General features: G+C 37.5%; 9 protein-coding genes across 9 annotated transcripts; 5 read left to right on the top strand and 4 right to left on the bottom strand.

Moving 5' to 3' along the window:
• Nucleotides 1-453: 453 nt before the first annotated feature.
• Nucleotides 454-4,782, top strand: MET5 (sulfite reductase (NADPH) subunit beta; the record flags this gene model as incomplete). The annotated part of the gene is made up of 1 exon (NM_001181795.1): nt 454-4,782. One exon carries the CDS (start codon nt 454-456, stop codon nt 4,780-4,782), a length of 4,329 nt encoding a protein of 1,442 aa, NP_116579.1.
• A 250-nt stretch (nt 4,783-5,032) lies between these two features.
• Nucleotides 5,033-6,298, top strand: TTI2 (Tti2p; the record flags this gene model as incomplete). The annotated part of the gene is made up of 1 exon (NM_001181794.3): nt 5,033-6,298. One exon carries the CDS (start codon nt 5,033-5,035, stop codon nt 6,296-6,298), a length of 1,266 nt encoding a protein of 421 aa, NP_012670.3.
• Nucleotides 6,299-6,504: 206 nt separating this feature from the next.
• On the bottom strand, nt 6,505-6,768 carry TIM8 (protein transporter TIM8; the record flags this gene model as incomplete). The annotated part of the gene is made up of 1 exon (NM_001184382.1): nt 6,505-6,768. The coding sequence occupies one exon, from the start codon at nt 6,766-6,768 to the stop codon at nt 6,505-6,507; it is 264 nt and encodes an 87-aa protein (NP_058168.1).
• Nucleotides 6,769-6,960: 192 nt separating this feature from the next.
• Nucleotides 6,961-7,680, top strand: MCM22 (Mcm22p; the record flags this gene model as incomplete). Its single annotated transcript, NM_001181793.1, has 1 exon — nt 6,961-7,680. The coding sequence occupies one exon, from the start codon at nt 6,961-6,963 to the stop codon at nt 7,678-7,680; it is 720 nt and encodes a 239-aa protein (NP_012669.1).
• Nucleotides 7,681-7,886: 206 nt separating this feature from the next.
• SGM1 (Sgm1p) lies at nt 7,887-10,010 on the top strand (the record flags this gene model as incomplete). The annotated part of the gene is made up of 1 exon (NM_001181792.3): nt 7,887-10,010. The coding sequence occupies one exon, from the start codon at nt 7,887-7,889 to the stop codon at nt 10,008-10,010; it is 2,124 nt and encodes a 707-aa protein (NP_012668.3).
• A 108-nt stretch (nt 10,011-10,118) lies between these two features.
• XPT1 (xanthine phosphoribosyltransferase) lies at nt 10,119-10,748 on the bottom strand (the record flags this gene model as incomplete). Its single annotated transcript, NM_001181791.1, has 1 exon — nt 10,119-10,748. One exon carries the CDS (start codon nt 10,746-10,748, stop codon nt 10,119-10,121), a length of 630 nt encoding a protein of 209 aa, NP_012667.1.
• Nucleotides 10,749-11,070: 322 nt separating this feature from the next.
• On the bottom strand, nt 11,071-14,217 carry NMD5 (Nmd5p; the record flags this gene model as incomplete). The annotated part of the gene is made up of 1 exon (NM_001181790.2): nt 11,071-14,217. The coding sequence occupies one exon, from the start codon at nt 14,215-14,217 to the stop codon at nt 11,071-11,073; it is 3,147 nt and encodes a 1,048-aa protein (NP_012666.2).
• A 228-nt stretch (nt 14,218-14,445) lies between these two features.
• Nucleotides 14,446-16,095, bottom strand: MNS1 (mannosyl-oligosaccharide 1,2-alpha-mannosidase; the record flags this gene model as incomplete). Its single annotated transcript, NM_001181789.3, has 1 exon — nt 14,446-16,095. One exon carries the CDS (start codon nt 16,093-16,095, stop codon nt 14,446-14,448), a length of 1,650 nt encoding a protein of 549 aa, NP_012665.3.
• Nucleotides 16,096-16,601: 506 nt separating this feature from the next.
• STR2 (cystathionine gamma-synthase) lies at nt 16,602-18,521 on the top strand (the record flags this gene model as incomplete). Its single annotated transcript, NM_001181788.1, has 1 exon — nt 16,602-18,521. One exon carries the CDS (start codon nt 16,602-16,604, stop codon nt 18,519-18,521), a length of 1,920 nt encoding a protein of 639 aa, NP_012664.1.
• Nucleotides 18,522-18,591: the final 70 nt, after the last annotated feature.

The following is an 18,591-nucleotide window of genomic DNA, read 5'->3' as shown; positions in this document are numbered from 1 at the left end:
TTTTCAGGCAACTAATATGCTGTTTTATCTGCGGAATTTCACCAACTGACTTTTACTAAGCACTCAATAAAGATGCAGGTAAAATACGTGGATTTATGAATCCGGGTAATATAATTTGTCCACGTGATATTTCACAGAATGAATTTCATCACGTGCGTATTATCTCTTAACTCATAATGCCACAATTACCACCACACAGAGGCAGGAATGGTTTAACTGCTAAGAGACACTGGAAAATTTGAGTCATGGAGATGCGACGAATTACTGGCCGCTGCAAGCAGTTATATAAAGTGTTGGAAGACGATAGTTTTTAATGTGAAATAAAATTGGGATATAGAAAGGTTCCTTTGCTTGTTATTTTTTTTCCATCGTCTTGATATTTATTCAGATCCCTTATATACTAATAAAGTAACAGTAGGGAACGGGAACCAGAGAAAAACAAAAGATTGGCGAATGACTGCTTCTGACCTCTTGACGCTCCCACAATTGTTGGCGCAATATTCCTCTAGTGCTCCCCAAAATAAAGTGTTCTACACTACTAGCACAAAAAATAGTCATTCATCCTTCAAAGGGCTAGAATCTGTTGCCACAGATGCTACTCATCTATTGAACAATCAAGATCCATTGAATACCATCAAAGATCAACTCTCTAAGGACATTTTAACTACCGTTTTTACAGATGAAACTACTTTGGTCAAATCCATCCACCATCTATATTCTCTTCCTAATAAACTTCCATTGGTGATTACAGTGGATTTGAATTTGCAAGATTATTCCGCAATTCCTGCGTTAAAGGATCTTTCTTTCCCCATCTTAATATCTTCTGATTTGCAAACTGCAATTTCAAACGCGGACTCTTCTTATAAGATTGCTACAAGTTCTCTGACCCCAGTTTTCCATTTTCTTAACTTGGAGAAAATTGGCACGAGTACAGCTATTGAACAAGACATCGACTTTCCTACCTTGGAGATTGCTAACGAAGAGACTAAAGTAGCATTATCAGAAGCTACTGATTCATTGACAAATTTTGAACTGGTTAAAGGTAAAGAGTCAATTACCACTGTCATTGTTAACCTGTCACCATATGACGCGGAATTCAGTAGCGTATTGCCTTCAAACGTAGGATTGATCAAGATTAGAGTATACAGACCATGGAATTTTTCCAAGTTCTTGGAAATACTGCCATCTTCTGTTACCAAAATCGCCGTTTTACAGGGTGTCTCTAAGAAATCGCAATCAAACGAATTTCAACCATTTCTTTTGGACTTCTTTGGCAATTTTAATGAATTAGTTTCTAGGAACATCGAGCAGGTAGTGTTGACTAATATTGGTAATGTGAATGATTATGGCAACGTTATCAACACCGTCATATCGAATATTAACAAGAAGGAACCAGATAATAACTTATTTTTAGGTGAATCCAATGAAAAGGCTGAGGAACAAGCTGAAGTTACTCAACTTATTTCTTCTGTCAAAAAAGTTGTGAACTTAGAAGACGCCTATATCAAAGTGCTAAAACAGTTATTTTCATCAAATCTACAAATTTTGAATCAATTTTCCAGTGAGACAATTGAACCAAGTAATCCAGAATTTGGTTTTGGACGCTTTTTAAAACAAGAAGCCCAGCGTGAAGAATTGATCAGCTTAGCAAAAACCTCTCTTGATCCAAGTCTTTACTTGTCCGAGGATGCAAATAAAATTGTTCAACTATTATCTAAATGGTTGTCATTCAATGGACGCGATCTTGACGAAGCTCAATTACAAGAGGCCAATGCGACAGGTTTGGAAATATTTCAGTTATTACAATCTAATCAAGATTCCTCTACTGTCTTAAAATTCTTAAAGATAGCTCCAACAAGCGATTCTTTTATTTTCAAATCAAGCTGGCTAATTGGCTCCGATGCCTGGTCTTATGATTTGGGTCACTCAGGTATTCAACAGGTTTTATCCTCCCGTAAAAACATTAATGTTTTATTGATTGATTCAGAGCCATATGACCATAGAAAGCAAAACCAGGATAGAAAGAAAGATGTTGGTTTGTACGCCATGAATTATTACAGTGCCTATGTTGCCTCTGTAGCAGTATATGCTTCTTACACCCAACTATTGACTGCAATAATAGAGGCATCTAAATACAATGGTCCTTCTATTGTCTTGGCTTATTTGCCGTATAATTCCGAAAATGATACTCCATTAGAAGTCTTAAAGGAAACCAAAAACGCCGTTGAATCTGGTTACTGGCCATTGTATAGGTTTAATCCTGTTTATGACGATCCATCAACAGATAAGGAGGCATTTAGCTTGGATTCTTCGGTTATCAGAAAACAATTACAGGACTTCTTAGACCGTGAGAATAAGCTTACCCTATTAACCAGAAAAGATCCATCTTTGTCAAGAAATCTAAAGCAATCTGCTGGTGATGCGTTGACAAGGAAACAAGAAAAAAGAAGCAAGGCTGCCTTCGATCAGTTATTGGAGGGTTTGTCCGGCCCACCGCTACACGTCTATTATGCTTCTGACGGTGGTAATGCTGCAAACTTGGCAAAGAGACTAGCAGCAAGGGCATCTGCAAGAGGTTTAAAGGCTACTGTTCTGTCCATGGATGACATTATTTTGGAAGAATTACCTGGTGAAGAGAATGTAGTTTTCATTACTTCCACGGCTGGGCAAGGTGAATTCCCCCAAGACGGTAAGTCTTTCTGGGAAGCTCTGAAAAATGACACCGACTTGGATTTAGCTAGTTTGAATGTTGCTGTTTTTGGTCTCGGTGATTCTGAGTATTGGCCACGTAAAGAAGATAAACATTATTTTAACAAGCCTTCACAGGATTTATTTAAGCGCTTGGAATTATTGAGTGCCAAAGCCCTAATTCCCTTGGGACTGGGTGATGATCAAGATGCTGATGGTTTCCAAACTGCTTATTCTGAGTGGGAACCTAAATTATGGGAAGCTCTTGGTGTTTCCGGCGCTGCTGTTGATGATGAGCCAAAACCTGTTACAAACGAGGATATTAAGAGAGAATCTAATTTCTTGAGAGGTACTATCAGTGAGAACTTAAAGGATACTTCTTCAGGTGGTGTTACTCACGCTAATGAACAATTAATGAAATTTCACGGTATTTACACCCAAGACGATCGTGACATTAGAGAAATACGTAAGTCACAAGGCTTAGAGCCATACTATATGTTTATGGCAAGAGCTCGTTTACCAGGTGGTAAGACCACTCCACAACAATGGCTTGCTCTGGATCACTTATCTGATACTTCAGGCAATGGTACCCTGAAATTAACAACAAGGGCAACCTTCCAGATTCATGGTGTGCTAAAGAAGAACTTGAAACACACATTGAGAGGAATGAATGCAGTTCTTATGGATACATTAGCTGCTGCAGGTGACGTGAACAGAAATGTCATGGTTTCTGCTCTACCAACCAATGCCAAGGTTCACCAACAAATCGCTGATATGGGAAAATTGATTTCTGATCATTTCTTACCAAAGACTACGGCCTACCACGAAGTTTGGCTGGAGGGCCCAGAAGAACAGGACGATGATCCATCCTGGCCATCTATTTTTGAAAACAGAAAAGATGGTCCAAGAAAAAAGAAGACTCTAGTTAGCGGTAACGCTTTGGTCGATATTGAACCAATTTACGGTCCAACTTATCTGCCAAGAAAGTTTAAATTCAACATCGCCGTTCCTCCATATAACGATGTGGATGTATTATCTATCGATGTCGGTTTAGTTGCTATAGTTAACCCAGAAACTCAAATCGTGGAGGGTTATAATGTTTTTGTTGGTGGTGGTATGGGTACCACTCATAACAACAAGAAAACTTACCCAAGATTAGGGTCATGCTTAGGTTTTGTTAAAACTGAAGACATTATTCCACCACTTGAAGGTATCGTTATTGTCCAAAGAGATCACGGTGACCGTAAAGACCGTAAGCATGCTCGTTTAAAGTATACTGTAGATGATATGGGTGTCGAAGGCTTCAAGCAAAAAGTGGAGGAATACTGGGGTAAGAAATTCGAGCCTGAGAGACCATTTGAGTTTAAATCTAATATTGATTACTTTGGATGGATTAAAGATGAAACTGGGTTAAACCACTTTACCGCATTTATTGAAAATGGTAGGGTTGAAGATACACCAGATTTGCCTCAAAAGACAGGTATTAGAAAGGTTGCTGAATACATGCTTAAGACTAATTCTGGTCATTTCAGATTGACTGGTAATCAACATTTGGTTATCTCTAATATTACAGATGAACATGTTGCTGGAATAAAATCTATTTTAAAGACCTATAAATTGGATAACACCGATTTCAGCGGTTTGAGATTATCTTCATCTTCCTGTGTTGGTTTGCCAACATGTGGTTTAGCGTTTGCCGAATCTGAACGTTTCCTACCTGACATTATTACTCAGTTGGAAGATTGTTTAGAAGAGTATGGTTTACGCCATGATTCCATTATTATGAGAATGACTGGTTGCCCTAACGGTTGTTCTCGTCCATGGCTAGGTGAATTAGCTCTTGTTGGTAAAGCTCCACATACTTATAACTTGATGCTTGGTGGTGGTTACCTCGGCCAAAGGCTAAACAAATTGTATAAGGCCAATGTGAAGGATGAGGAAATTGTCGACTACATCAAACCATTGTTTAAAAGGTATGCTTTAGAAAGAGAAGAAGGGGAACACTTTGGTGATTTCTGTATAAGAGTAGGTATCATTAAACCAACCACCGAGGGTAAATACTTCCATGAAGATGTGTCTGAAGATGCCTATTAATGATAGCATATGACATAGTAGGACATACTATTGGGTTTTCTTCCCACATTTATTTATTTTTTTCGCAATTGAATATAACTTTTTATTTTATAGAAACATATTTATTTGTATAATCTTGTATATTAACAGTTAAGACTCATTATTGTTATCCTTCGGCTAGTTCGGTTTTTCAATAGCAGATGAGAAACGAAAACTATGAAGAATGAAAACGAGGTGAAGAATAAAATCATATAACAAAATATTGAAAAGAATGACGGCCGTAACTGATATCATCGATGAATTGAATGATTCGAGTCTTTCTTCTACAAGGCTTCGAGAGTTGTGTCTCCAGTTACGAAAGAAGACAGATACTGGATGTGCAATTACGGTGTCCGATGAGGTCAACCTTATTGAATCTCTCTCATATCACTCCATATCTCCAGGAGTAGACATACAAATCAACACAGATGTTTTGCAGACTATAGATTACTACTTTCAGCGTAACAAAAGTGAACATGACGAAATTATGTGCGTCCTTATTTCTAAGTTACAGCCACTACTTTTAAAACGCAAAAGCAACTTCGAACTCAAAGAGCAACGTAATCTTGGTCTCAAACCCACGCTTGGAATGTCTTTGAAAGAAGATAACCTAATGCAGGCGTGGGTAAGTCAGGGTGGCTTGAAAGGCATTCCGTTATTCTACGTAATTCTGTTACATTTGAAAAGGAGAGACATATCTACGAATCTTTCTTGGATTATTCCAGGAATTCTAAACATACTAGATGATACCACTGATATAAGAAGAATTAAACTTCGTGGTGTTCTGCTCCTACAGACGCTATTAAATCATACCTTTATGAACGAAACCAATGACTCAAAATGGATACAGTTCTCTAGTACTGGTTTATTTCCACTGTTCGAAAAGACGCTAATCAATATGTGCTATTTTCTCCCTCCCTCATACAATGCTGATGAAACAATAGCCATATGGCGGGTCGTTTTCCCAACGATACAGTCGTTATATAAAGTAGAATTTTTGGACAATTACACAAAGTATCAATATCACCTGGAAAAGTTCATGTCAGAGATAATCTTGCAAAACATAATTCCTAGGGCTAGCCTTGCATACGAAAATTTGACGTTATACGCATTGGAATGCACAATGAACATACTGAGACTTCAAAGAGAAGGGTCTGTTGTACATCTCCAGAGGCTGATTTTTGTTTTAGGTGAATATATTGTACGAAATCCTTTTTACACAACTTTTCCAAAACTTATTTCAAAAACTCTTTCAGTGGTAAGTACTCTCATAAAGGTTTGCCCGAATGAAAGAATAGTGGCTCACAGATTCGACATTTTATCATTAATTCTAGTTACATACGATAAGTGTTCGCAAGAGGATGCGTTGAACGAATCAATACTACAACAATGTAAGGAAACGATAAGCTGGTTGCTGAATTGTGACTGCGCTATGGGTGAACAGTTATCGACTCTATCTAAGCAACCGCGGTTTCAGTTACTTTTTGAGTTCTCATAGGAAACAGACACAGACACAGACAAATGCATATACATATATATATATATATAACTAGACAGTATATAAACAAAAAGAGTTATTTGCCCTTTATGCTGAAGAATCCCTTTTAAAGAAACCTTGGACATATATTAAAATATTCATTTGCTTATTTACAGATATATTAAGGTAAAGAGAATAATGACTCGGAGAGATAAATCGGTTTCATATTAACGGGTGTTTTGCAACCCGTTCACAATCCTGATATTAGTATCCAAAAACCGATTCACACAGTTAGACAAACATTGCTCTTCTTGCGAACTTAAATTAGAATCATTGACAGACTCAACACATTTTTTGAAGCATATATTAGTGAATTGATGGATTGACATCTGGACTTTTTGTTTGGAGTTCTCTCCCTCCAAGAAAGTAGCAATTTCCTTTTTGGAAGTGTCATCAAGGGAGGCCAAATCAGACGTTGATAGAGAAGACATTCTTTGTTGTTTGTAAATTTGTTTTCCTTTTTACCTCTTCTTCAATACTTTCATATAAATGAATGTTTCCATCAATTTTTACGTTAGTTAATAACTAACCGTTCGCTTTGATATGCAGCGTAACAACAAACAAGACGCATATGACGACAAAGAGGGACAAGAGCAAACGGCAGAAAGTCTCACAAAGGAAACATGGATGTTGAAAAGGATGTCCTGGATGTCTACATAAAGAACCTGGAGAACCAGATCGGAAACAAACGATATTTCTTGAAGCAAGCTCAAGGTGCCATCGATGAGATCACGAAGAGATCTCTGGATACAGAGGGTAAACCGGTCAATTCTGAGGTCTTTACAGAGTTATTAAGAAAACCCATGTTCTTCTCAGAGAGAGCTGATCCTATTGGTTTCAGTTTGACATCGAATTTTTTGTCTTTGAGAGCCCAAAGTTCCAGTGAATGGCTCTCGCTTATGAATGATCAATCAGTTGATCAAAAGGCCATGTTATTGTTACAGAATAATATTAATAGTGACTTGAAAGAGCTGCTACGAAAACTGCAGCATCAAATGACCATTATGGACAGTAAGAAGCAAGATCACGCCCATATTAGAACACGAAAAGCCAGAAATAAAGAGCTTTGGGACTCACTGGCGGACTTTCTCAAGGGTTATCTAGTACCGAATTTGGATGATAATGATGAATCAATAGATAGCTTAACGAACGAAGTCATGCTGTTAATGAAAAGACTAATTGAGCATGATTTGAATCTGACATTAAACGATTTTTCATCTAAAACGATACCAATATACAGATTATTACTTAGGGCTAATATAATAACAGTAATTGAGGGCTCTACAAATCCAGGGACTAAATACATCAAACTAATAGATTTCAATGAGACCAGTCTAACTTAAGTAATACTTCGTAGTCAAAGTGTGCTTCGTAGTGGTGTGAGGATGTTATAAAGCGCCAAAATTTAGAAGATCATAATTTGGCAGTAACCGTAGATTATTCACCAAAAAGCTCTTGACTTCCTCTTTTAATAGACTGTCGTTAAAAGGTCCTTAGTCCAGAATAGTATATAAAAAGTGTTGTATGGTAGTGGTATACCAATTTTGCTATGAGTAAAAAATTATCGTTGGAAGAGAGACTCTCCTTGGCAACTAAGAAAGGAAGAAAGAAAAATAAAAGGTCAACGTCAAATTTGTCGTCTCCATCGCCTGTGGTGCTGTCAAACAATGAACAAGAAAGTGCTCGTACATCCATTGATGATGCGGCTGCCGGTGTGGTGTCAATTGACAATGCTGAAAACATAGATGATCCTGCGGTACGATCAGAAAGCACTGTGGAAGGCGATACAGGTAAGGCAGATTCAATCGCTGTCGATGACGTGGTGCATCCCGATCACAATAGGACTGATTGCTTCGACGACACTATGGTATCACTGCCTACATGGCTACCTAAAAATTACACTGAATTTACTGTTGAAGAATTAGTCAAAGAAATTAGTCCTGAATATTTAAGATTAAACAAACAGATTGATGACCTAACTAACGAACTAAACAGAAAATCACAAATCGAAACCACGGATTCTAGTTTTTTCAAATTGATTAAAGAGAAGGACGACTTGATAGATCAGTTGAGAAAAGAAGGAGCTAAATTAGCGGAAACTGAGCTGAGGCAATCAAATCAAATCAAAGCTTTAAGAACAAAAGTGAAAGACTTAGAGTATGAGGTATCTGAACTAAACGATAGTTCTGCTCAGAGTGTCGAAAACTATAATGAGCTGCAATCATTGTATCACAACATACAAGGACAACTGGCTGAAGCTACAAATAAATTAAAGGATGCAGATAAACAAAAAGAGTCACTTGAAACATTAGAGAAAAATATAAAAGAAAAAGATGATTTGATAACAATTTTACAGCAATCTTTAGATAATATGAGAACATTGCTTGAAAAAGAAAAAAGTGAATTTCAAACGGAAAAGAAAGCACTACAAGAAGCAACAGTTGATCAAGTTACCACTCTAGAGACTAAACTAGAACAACTAAGAATAGAATTAGATAGCTCTACTCAAAATTTAGACGCTAAATCAAATAGAGATTTTGTCGATGACCAACAAAGTTATGAAGAAAAACAACACGCATCTTTCCAATACAATCGGCTCAAAGAACAGCTTGAGTCATCAAAGGCCAACTGGGATAGTATTGAATACGCTTTGAACACTAAAATTGTGAACTTGGAAAACCGCTTTGAATCTACAATGAAAGAAAAAAATGATATTGAAGAAAAATATCAAACTGCCTTACGTTCATCTGAAACATTAGGTAAGCAATTAGAAAAAGAAAAAGAGAATCATTCGAAGGCAGTTTTGGAAGTGAAAGACTTGGAGAGACGGGCGGAGACATTGAAGTCATCATTGCAAAGTATAAGTGATGATTATAATCTACTGAAGAAGAAGTACGAAATTCAAAGGTCTCAGTTGGAACAAAAAGAGAACGAACTAAAACCACATCAAGAAAACAGCAATGAGAAAATTATAGATAAAATACCTGTAGAATTAACAGATAGTTTAAACTCCATGGAGGGAAATATAGAAGACGAATGGACTTTACCTCAAGAAAATTCTATGCTGTCATTATCAATGTCAAAACTTGGCGAATTAGAAAGCGATCCGTCTCTAAAACCCATTTACAATGAATCTCACGAAACCATATGTAGCGAAGAAAGCCAACATTTTGATAGAAAAAATGTGGATTTCAGCATTGACGATATTCCAGAAGAGGCCGCTGCTTTACAAGCAATCAGGGAAGGGGAATCAATGAACTCGTTAAACAACACATCAATACCATACAGAAGAGCTAGCGTCCAGCTATCGAATTCTAACGGCCACATAAGCGCTCATCTGGTGAACAAGTTAAGTACGGAGTTAAAAAGATTGGAAGGTGAATTATCAGCATCAAAGGAATTATACGATAATTTACTGAAAGAAAAGACAAAAGCAAATGATGAGATTTTAAGACTTCTGGAAGAAAACGATAAATTCAATGAGGTAAATAAACAGAAAGATGATCTCTTAAAAAGAGTTGAGCAGATGCAAAGTAAATTGGAAACCTCCTTACAACTATTAGGTGAAAAGACTGAACAAGTGGAGGAATTAGAAAATGATGTGTCCGATTTAAAAGAGATGATGCATCAACAAGTTCAACAAATGGTAGAAATGCAAGGAAAAATGAGATAACTAGAAATACACTCTTATCTTTAGATTTAGGTTAAATATGAAATAATTACCAATGATAACTATATGTATCTATATACATGCAACCCCATCGCAACATACTGTTTGTCATCAGTCATGACCTTGAGCCTTAGCGAGCATGGTATGTTCTTCGATATCTTCAGCGTCCCATGGATAGCACAACCACTTATCAGGGACAGTTTGCGCAGCAATGTAACGTCCAGAATTCATCATGGAGTCAGGTAGTCCAGCTCTCTTTGGTTTGTCCTTATTATGTAGAACAAAGATAGAAATAACGGTTTCCTCACTCATTCTATTCAAAACCTTTTGTTGTTCAGCAATCTCTTTTTCCAGCTCAGAAACAGCATAGTGGAGGGTAGTTCTAGTATCGTCAACTTCATCCACAATTAGGACCTTTTTACCAATTAAGGAATCGAAATGTTGGTTCAAAGCACCGAAGTCCAGCCATTGTGTTCTGATGACCTCTTTGCCGATAGTTTCGACGCTATTATCCAACCCTAAATCTTCATACAAAGATAGGCCGATGGCCTGAATCGGAATATTCTTTTGTCCTTTAGTTTTCAAAAAGGACCTAATAATTCTTGCGGGGATCATACCACCACCAGTGATGGCGATAATAATATCAGGTCTTTCGTTTCTAGCTAAGATATGTTTAGCCACTCCCTGACAAAGCTTGTGAATATTATTATAGGAGATGTACATTCTCTCATTTTCGGCCATCTTGGTACAAGTATATTTTGAAGTGATCAATGTTTATGAAATCTAGTACAAGGATGGGCTATGCAAAAGAAAGACTGACAAAACTCAGATATTTTTCTTTCCGATTTAACTACGATTCTTTCCCCAGCTTAGAGATAAAAAAAGCTTGTGATTTTTTTAGGTTCATCGCATTGACTCCAGATAAAAAAAAAAGATCTTGATATCAAATCAAAGTCAACTGGCCGAGGCAAAGGCAACAAACTTTGAGCATAATATCCTCTCTCTTCTATCTAAATTATGTAATCCAGTGTTTGTTTCAATATACAATCGCCATTTAATTCAATTAGGCATTCATAATTCCCATGAATAGTTCTTGATCAGCCGGGGTCAGATGTCTCAAGATTCCCTGATATCTATTGCTGTCAACATGTTGTAAGTTCGCAATGGACTCCTTGAAAACCTTGTATACGTCAACTGTGTCCAGGATCGACCCCGTTAATGGGTCCTCTTCTAGGTCATCGAAAGTTTCCTTTGCGTCATAACCATCTACGAAGTCCAAGGAATCGGCTCTATTTTTTATCAGTTCCAGATATTTCTCAGTAAGGTCTCCCTCGTCATCATTTTCATCATCGTCTCCAACGTCAAGAAAATTTTCATCCCACTTAGTATCCTCTTCAAAACCGGATGATGAGAATTCCTTGCGTTGGTTAGCTAATTGCCTTAACGCCGTTGGTAGCCTCGAAGCTAACTGCGTAACAATACTCCCTAATTGCGGAACCAAATTTTCTAAGTTCAACACTGAATAATCGTTGCTTTCTAACTTCAGTATAATTTTTAATAACGCAAGAACTGATAATTTGATATCATAGCACCTTTTATAATTCGGAATATAGTCTGTAATCCACGTTTGAAAGAAGATTTCAAGACAACCTTGCTGTTTCAGGTACTGAAGCGTGATCAAAGGCTCTGTTATCATATTTGAGATTACGACATTAAAAGCAGTCACACTAAATACAACATTAGTTTTCAATTCATTCTTTTGCGTTAGAATAGAGCCGACAACATCCGCCAGTAGGCGCTCTCTGTATTGTTGAGGTAAACTGTCATCTAATGCAAGAACCAACTCTTGGGATAAATCAAAAACCACTCTAAGATCGTCTAACGAATTATCTTCTGCAGTAACAGCCTTTTGATATATTTCGAATATGATTTTTGTGTAAAACTCGTTCTTCTTTAATTCGTTCCTTCCATAAATGAGGATATTATTTAAGGCTAGCATGAAATCACTTAAATAATAAGATACCATACTATCTGGTTTTCTATTACATTCTCCAATCAGCTCCAAAATTTTCCAGCTGATGGGTGTGATATCTCTTAGTAGGAATGTAGAGTTCTCTACAAATTCGCAACATTCGCGATAGAAATCTTCGATGTCGTTTTTCAAAATAAACTCTGCAGCTGGATAAAATGACTGTTCCAAGTTTTTTAAAATTTCAGGTGAATTCTCAAAAGACAACAGAATAGATATCGTAGTCGACAAAATACCTAGCGCCGCCATTTGCTTGTCAGATTCATCGGGTATGCTATCAACGTTCGTGAAGGAATCTGGATCCAAATTGGATGTTTCATGCAGATCAATAGCTAATTTCAAAAACTGTTGGACCAAAGTGTTCATTAATTCAACACCAAAAGGTTGTAATTGCTCAGCAAACTGCTCCACAAAATCTTGCATAACGCCTGAAATGACATCAGATTCAAAATCATTAGACAAACTTAGTAATTTCTGCATAGTAGGAACAACGTGTTCGGATAACTTCATATTAAACTGGTCATCACTGATAAAAGTTTGCAATGCCAATGCAGCTGTCAATTCTACAGGTAAAGAATTAGAAGAGTTATTCAGACAATTCATAACACCTTCGTAGATAGTAGAGGTTATTACCGGGTCTTTGAAATCCATAGAACCCAACTTCGAACAAATATCGCAAACACGACTTTGCAGAAACCCATACTGAGACTTAAAAAAAGGTAAAACGTATGTCAATATAAACTTTTCCATCTCACTGGCAAATGGAGAATCTTTAGTTATCAAACGGTCAATAATGCTGGAGAATATTCTCAAACAGGACTCAATTTGCAAGGCATTATCCAACATAATATTGTTGTAATCACCAACGGCACTTTGTAAGGTTGAGACCATAAATTCTAAGGTCGGTTGTAAGGTCGTTTTACCGCGTTTCGTCACGCATGTCGTTAGCAAAGCCAGTGCGGCAAGATCTGGGGAATAGCCGACATCCCAAAAGTCCATATTCCGGTTGATATATTCTTGAGGGTCATTGTCAAAGGCCTCCAAAGTCTCTGCAGTGGGCTTTAGTAGTGGGAAAATGACATGTTGAAGTATTACATTGTAGTGGGGCCCAACAAGTTTCCAAGTTGTTTTCTGCACAACACACTGCTCAACAAAGTTCAATATGTAGTATAAGCATTCGTCACTTAACCACAACTGTCCAGTTCCCCATTTCTCGATTTGATCGAAGACGACTTGCAAAAACTGAGTCAAAAACTCTTCACAGTACATCTGTTTAAACTCATCGTACTGAAACTTCCTTGTTAATGACGTTGATGCGTATCTCTGGAAAAGTCTATAAAGGTTTGCAAGAGCCCATTTCTTACATTTGACCCATGGATTTTTACTTCTGACCTCAATATCTGATATAGCCAAAACTTCCTGAGGCAATGGCTGCTGAATGATGCTGACAAAAAAACATGCCCATGGGGTAAACGATTCTGAGCGTTGTAATGTAAATGGTAGGTCATGGTATGAAACGAACTTATAAATTTTAATGATTAATTTTACCAATTCGCCAATTTGCTCGTTATTCATATATTTACCATCTTGGAAAAGGACATTTGCGCCATAGTTTAATAAAGCAGGGAAATAATTTAAAATCAACTCTTCTAAGTCCTGTCTTTCATCATTATTCTTCCACCTATAGGTCCTAAAAATCTCAGCAAGACACAGAAGTCCGACATATGTTACTGTGATGTCTTCATTTGCGAGTAATTCTAAGGAATTTGGTAACAAATTGCCCCATTTTTTGCTAGGGTAATCTTCTGAAATAATTACAGTAAGGGCAGATTTTAGCACTCTGATACAACGCGGGGAGGTCTTGGACACACTGACCATTGTTTTAATTAACATATCTTTTACTACTGGTTTTTCATCCGGATCAACATGTGAATCTAATAATTCATTTGAACCCTGTCTTGCACCAGCAGACCATCCGTATGTAATCTTATTCTTGAAATATAAGGAAGCTGATAATTTGATGTTTTCTGGTACTTCATCAGCAGCAATGATATCCAGGCATGCGCCTAAGAATCCCGGTACTTTACTTGCATTTTTAAGATGTGTTTCTGCATTAGTTCTTACGGCAGCGTTATGGTCCAAAGTACAGGCAAAGCACTGTAACAATTCTGTAATATCCATCGAGAATAAAATGTCTTCGTCAAAATCAAAATTGTGTCAAATATCCAGACGAAAAATGATTGATTATGCTGAAATATATAAATGAATATTGATTCAAATATACTTTTTTGCTGAAGTAAGCATTGCAAATTTTTCATTTTCCTAAACATGGAAAAAATGGTATAGCACATCATCACACCGCATAGTGAATTTTAAAAGGCGAATCTGGCCACTATATAGCACACTAACCTACAACGACCAACCTGTGGTCAGAGACTGCGATTTTAATATTTCTTCGTCTAATACTGGAAAAGGATGAGCTTCTGTGTTGAAAACAACTTTGGTCAAATCAAACTCGTCTAAAAACAATATATATAAATACTTTAAAGTCTCTGCCAACCAGAAACTTTCCATATTGTTAGATTTCTTTGTAGGTAACGTGATACAATCACTTAAACTGGTGAACCGCCTTAATTTTGGGTCATTACAATCAACACAGGTATTTTCAAAGAAGCTAGTTGCGATTTCCGCCCCCCATTCACGATATTTGTGATCATGAGATAAATGATACATGAACATAATCGATTCCACCGTTTCTGGTCTTTGTAGGTTGTGCCTATCGAGTGGTTTAACAAAAAAATCACCCACAGACGACCGCCACCAACCATCCTGTTTTATGTTTCCATCATTGAAGACAACGATTTCAGGCGCAAGCCCCGAGGAAGACTGCTTGTACATTTGATAACATGTGTCAGTTATCCCTTTAGCCAAATCCCAGTCACTTTTTCTTTCAAGGGAAAGAGAGAAAAACGGACGTCTTCGGGCTTCATGAATAGAAAGGCCCTCAGTAGAGCCTGATGCTAACAATCCCCCCATAAAGCACACGAGGTGGTCCATCTTAGGAGAAAGTTGTCCATGTAGACCTTGTTCTCTTTCCCCAATGTACCACAGAGAAGAGGGTTTGGATTGTGCTAATAAATGCTTTTTCATACCTTCCATGGATTTTCTGTACAGATCATAATAAAGTGTTTCGTGCGTCAATAAATATTGTTTTAGTAAATACTCATAAAAAGAATCACCTCTTGATCCGAACCGGATAGTCGAAGCACCAAACTTCCCAGTATCTGGAAATGTATAAATTGGAACCAATCCATCGTAGGTATTTAGAAGATCGTTATTTTTGTATAATGGCTCGTAAACACGCTCCACCAGCTCCCAATAAGTACGATTTCCTGTCAAATACGCCAGATATTTGAATTCCATTTGTAGCGTAGTGAATTCTGCGGTAGAAGATGCCCCCCCATCTGCATGGTTCTTAACCGCTTGGCCACTATGAAGGTTTATACTTGAGTATGGAATTCCGGTCTGAGTGGATAAGAACGCCAAAGCAAGCCTATCCCCCAAATCTATTGCTTTGTTCAAGTAGACAGTCTTATTACCTACTTCTAAAACATCAGATAGATGATATGCGGATAATAAACCACCTAGCATTCTAATAGTAGTTTCAAAAACATTCACTTCGGCATCAATATCAAAATCCAAAACATCGTTTATCCAATGCTCCGATCTCTGAATTTCTGCCTCGAACTCACTTTTGTATAGTGTGGAGGAGTTATACATTAACATCAAGGTATCCACTGAATCTACGATAATCCAGCCTAACGGCTGGTTGCCACGAGGCATATTATGGGAAGTGTGCTCAATAGGTCCATACACATCGTATCCCCAGCCATGCTTGGAATAGTCTCTCCACGATTCCAAGAACATGCTTTCAATCCGATCTCTCATTTCTCCGGCCCCCGGTGACTTTCTCTCAAAGTGTTCGTACCATGGCACATAGTATATAGCTGCTATGATAGCAACAATGGTTGCAATTGAAATACCGACAGAGTTCTTCATAGAATCCTTTTTCAATGTTTAACCTTTTCCTCTTTTACTACCTTTTTCTGTCGTCTTTCGTTTCTTGGCAAAGCACATTTCTTTCATTCTTTCGTTTGGCGAAACTGAAAATTCCAAATAATTGCTCTTCCACAGAAAATGCGTTACAACCAAAGTGAATTTGTAAAAGTTTAACCCCACATTTTGCTACAGTCTTATTTAAAAATAGCAGTATTCATATTAAAATATCTTGCGGTTTAAGAACTCAATTAACTTCAATGATTGCCAGTGTTGTTCAGGTAAAACCCTTCAAACCTAGTAAATATGACTTATCTTCATGCGTGGATGTAAAAAACAAAAATCATGATAGCGCCTCTGCACTTCACAATATCTCGGTCTAAAAATTAGTCATATATTTTGGATATATATATATATATATACCCATATATATAACGATAGTAGAATGACGCTCATGTGCCGATTCGGGACCTACATAAACAAGAGAGAGAAGAGGAACAGAAGAAAAAATGATATCTAGAACCATTGGTGAATCTATTCCGCCCAACACAAAACATGCTGTTTCCGTGTGTTTGCCCACATGGGAAGCTACAGTAGGCTATGAAGAGGGTGAAAGCAGTATAATTAACTCGCTTACTACCGGATATCCAAGATTTTTCATACACAAGTCAATAAAGAAATTATGTGAAATTTTATCCGCTAAGTACTCCATGGAAGATGAAGCTTGTCTTTGCTTCCCCTCTTACAAGGTTGCCAATAGGTGCAGAGAGTTTATCAAAGTGAAAACGGGTCTTTCTACCAAAGTACGCATCTTACAACTATGTACACCTAAACCTATGAACCAAGAGGAAAAGCTCTGGAGAAGGGAATGTAAAATCACGGTGGTGTTTGTAGACCAGGAAATATTCCCCGTGATGAAGCAGTATTGGCAACATTCTGGTGAGATTGTATCTAGCAGAATGGCGGAGTATATTTTACATGAATTACAAGTCAAGGATAATCTTAAGAAGATGGAAACAGTGGATAACGGTAAAAAATTTATGACCGAAGATGAAAACAGAGTGAACGAAGAATATATAGAAACGAGATTTGGGAGAAATTTAAATTTTCTTGCTGCTGATAAAGCCAAATATCTAATACGAAAGAGGATTGCCACAAAAGTTGTTGAAAAAATTGACTCTGAAGGTCTATCGGACCTATTCTCTTTTGAACACTATAACGAGAGCAACGGTCCATTCAATGTTGGCAGTGGAGAGGCTCTGGATGATGATCAGTTGAATTCGGACATACCTGCCGAAACAATTACTTCTATGGGAGAAAGTGGCTCAAACAGTACTTTTGAAAACACAGCTACCGATGACTTGAAGTTTCATGTCAACCCTAATACGGATGTTTACTTATTTCCAAGTGGAATGGCGTCCATTTTCACTGCCCACAGGCTGCTTTTAAACTTCGATGCCAAGCGCTTATCAAGGTCTTCTAGTAGACAAGATAAGTTGATTGGATATGGACCTCCGTTCAAGAAGACCGTCATGTTTGGATTCCCATATACAGATACTCTGAGCATTCTTCGGAAGTTCAATCACACACATTTCTTGGGACAGGGAGATTCAACGTCAATGAACGCTCTGAAAAATATTTTACATTCTGGTGAGCAAATACTGGCGGTATTTATAGAAGCTCCATCGAACCCACTGTTGAAAATGGGAGATTTACAAGAACTGAAAAGGCTATCAGACTTGTATTCATTTTACATAGTGGTCGATGAAACTGTGGGTGGCTTTGTCAATATAGATGTATTACCGTATGCCGATATTGTTTGTAGTTCGCTAACGAAAATCTTCAGCGGCGACTCGAACGTTATTGCAGGATCCTTAGTACTAAATCCTAGAGGAAAGATTTATGAGTTTGCTAGAAAATTTATGAAGACTGAAGACGGATATGAAGATTGCCTATGGTGCGAAGATGCGTTATGCCTGGAAAGAAATTCGAGAGACTTCGTGGAACGTACAATCAAGGTGAATACAAACACTGATATATTGTTAAAAAGGGTGTTATTGCCTCAGGTGGGAAAATTGTTCAAGAAAATATATTACCCCAGTTTAACATCAGAGGATACCAAGCGGAATTATGACAGCGTTATGTCTACAAAAGATGGTGGGTATGGAGGTTTATTTTCACTAACTTTTTTCAATATTGAAGAGGCAAAGAAGTTTTTCAATAATCTGGAATTGTGCAAAGGACCTTCTCTCGGTACGAATTTCACTTTGGCGTGTCCATATGCTATTATTGCCCACTACCAGGAATTAGACGAGGTAGCTCAATATGGTGTCGAAACAAATCTTGTAAGAGTGAGCGTCGGTTTGGAAAATAGCGACGTTTTATGCAATGTTTTTCAGCGTGCCATTGAGAAAGCTTTAGGGGAATAAAGCCAAAATGTTTATATGTATTAGAAAACTCTGTAGAAAATTTTAATGCTGATTGTCCGGACACGACAAA

This window comes from Saccharomyces cerevisiae, chromosome X, assembly GCF_000146045.2.
Source record: "Saccharomyces cerevisiae S288C chromosome X, complete sequence".
In the NCBI taxonomy this organism is placed as follows: Eukaryota; Fungi; Ascomycota; class Saccharomycetes; order Saccharomycetales; family Saccharomycetaceae; genus Saccharomyces; species Saccharomyces cerevisiae.
Note: the sequence above shows the minus strand (reverse complement) of the source record. Positions and strands in the feature narration are given on the sequence as shown.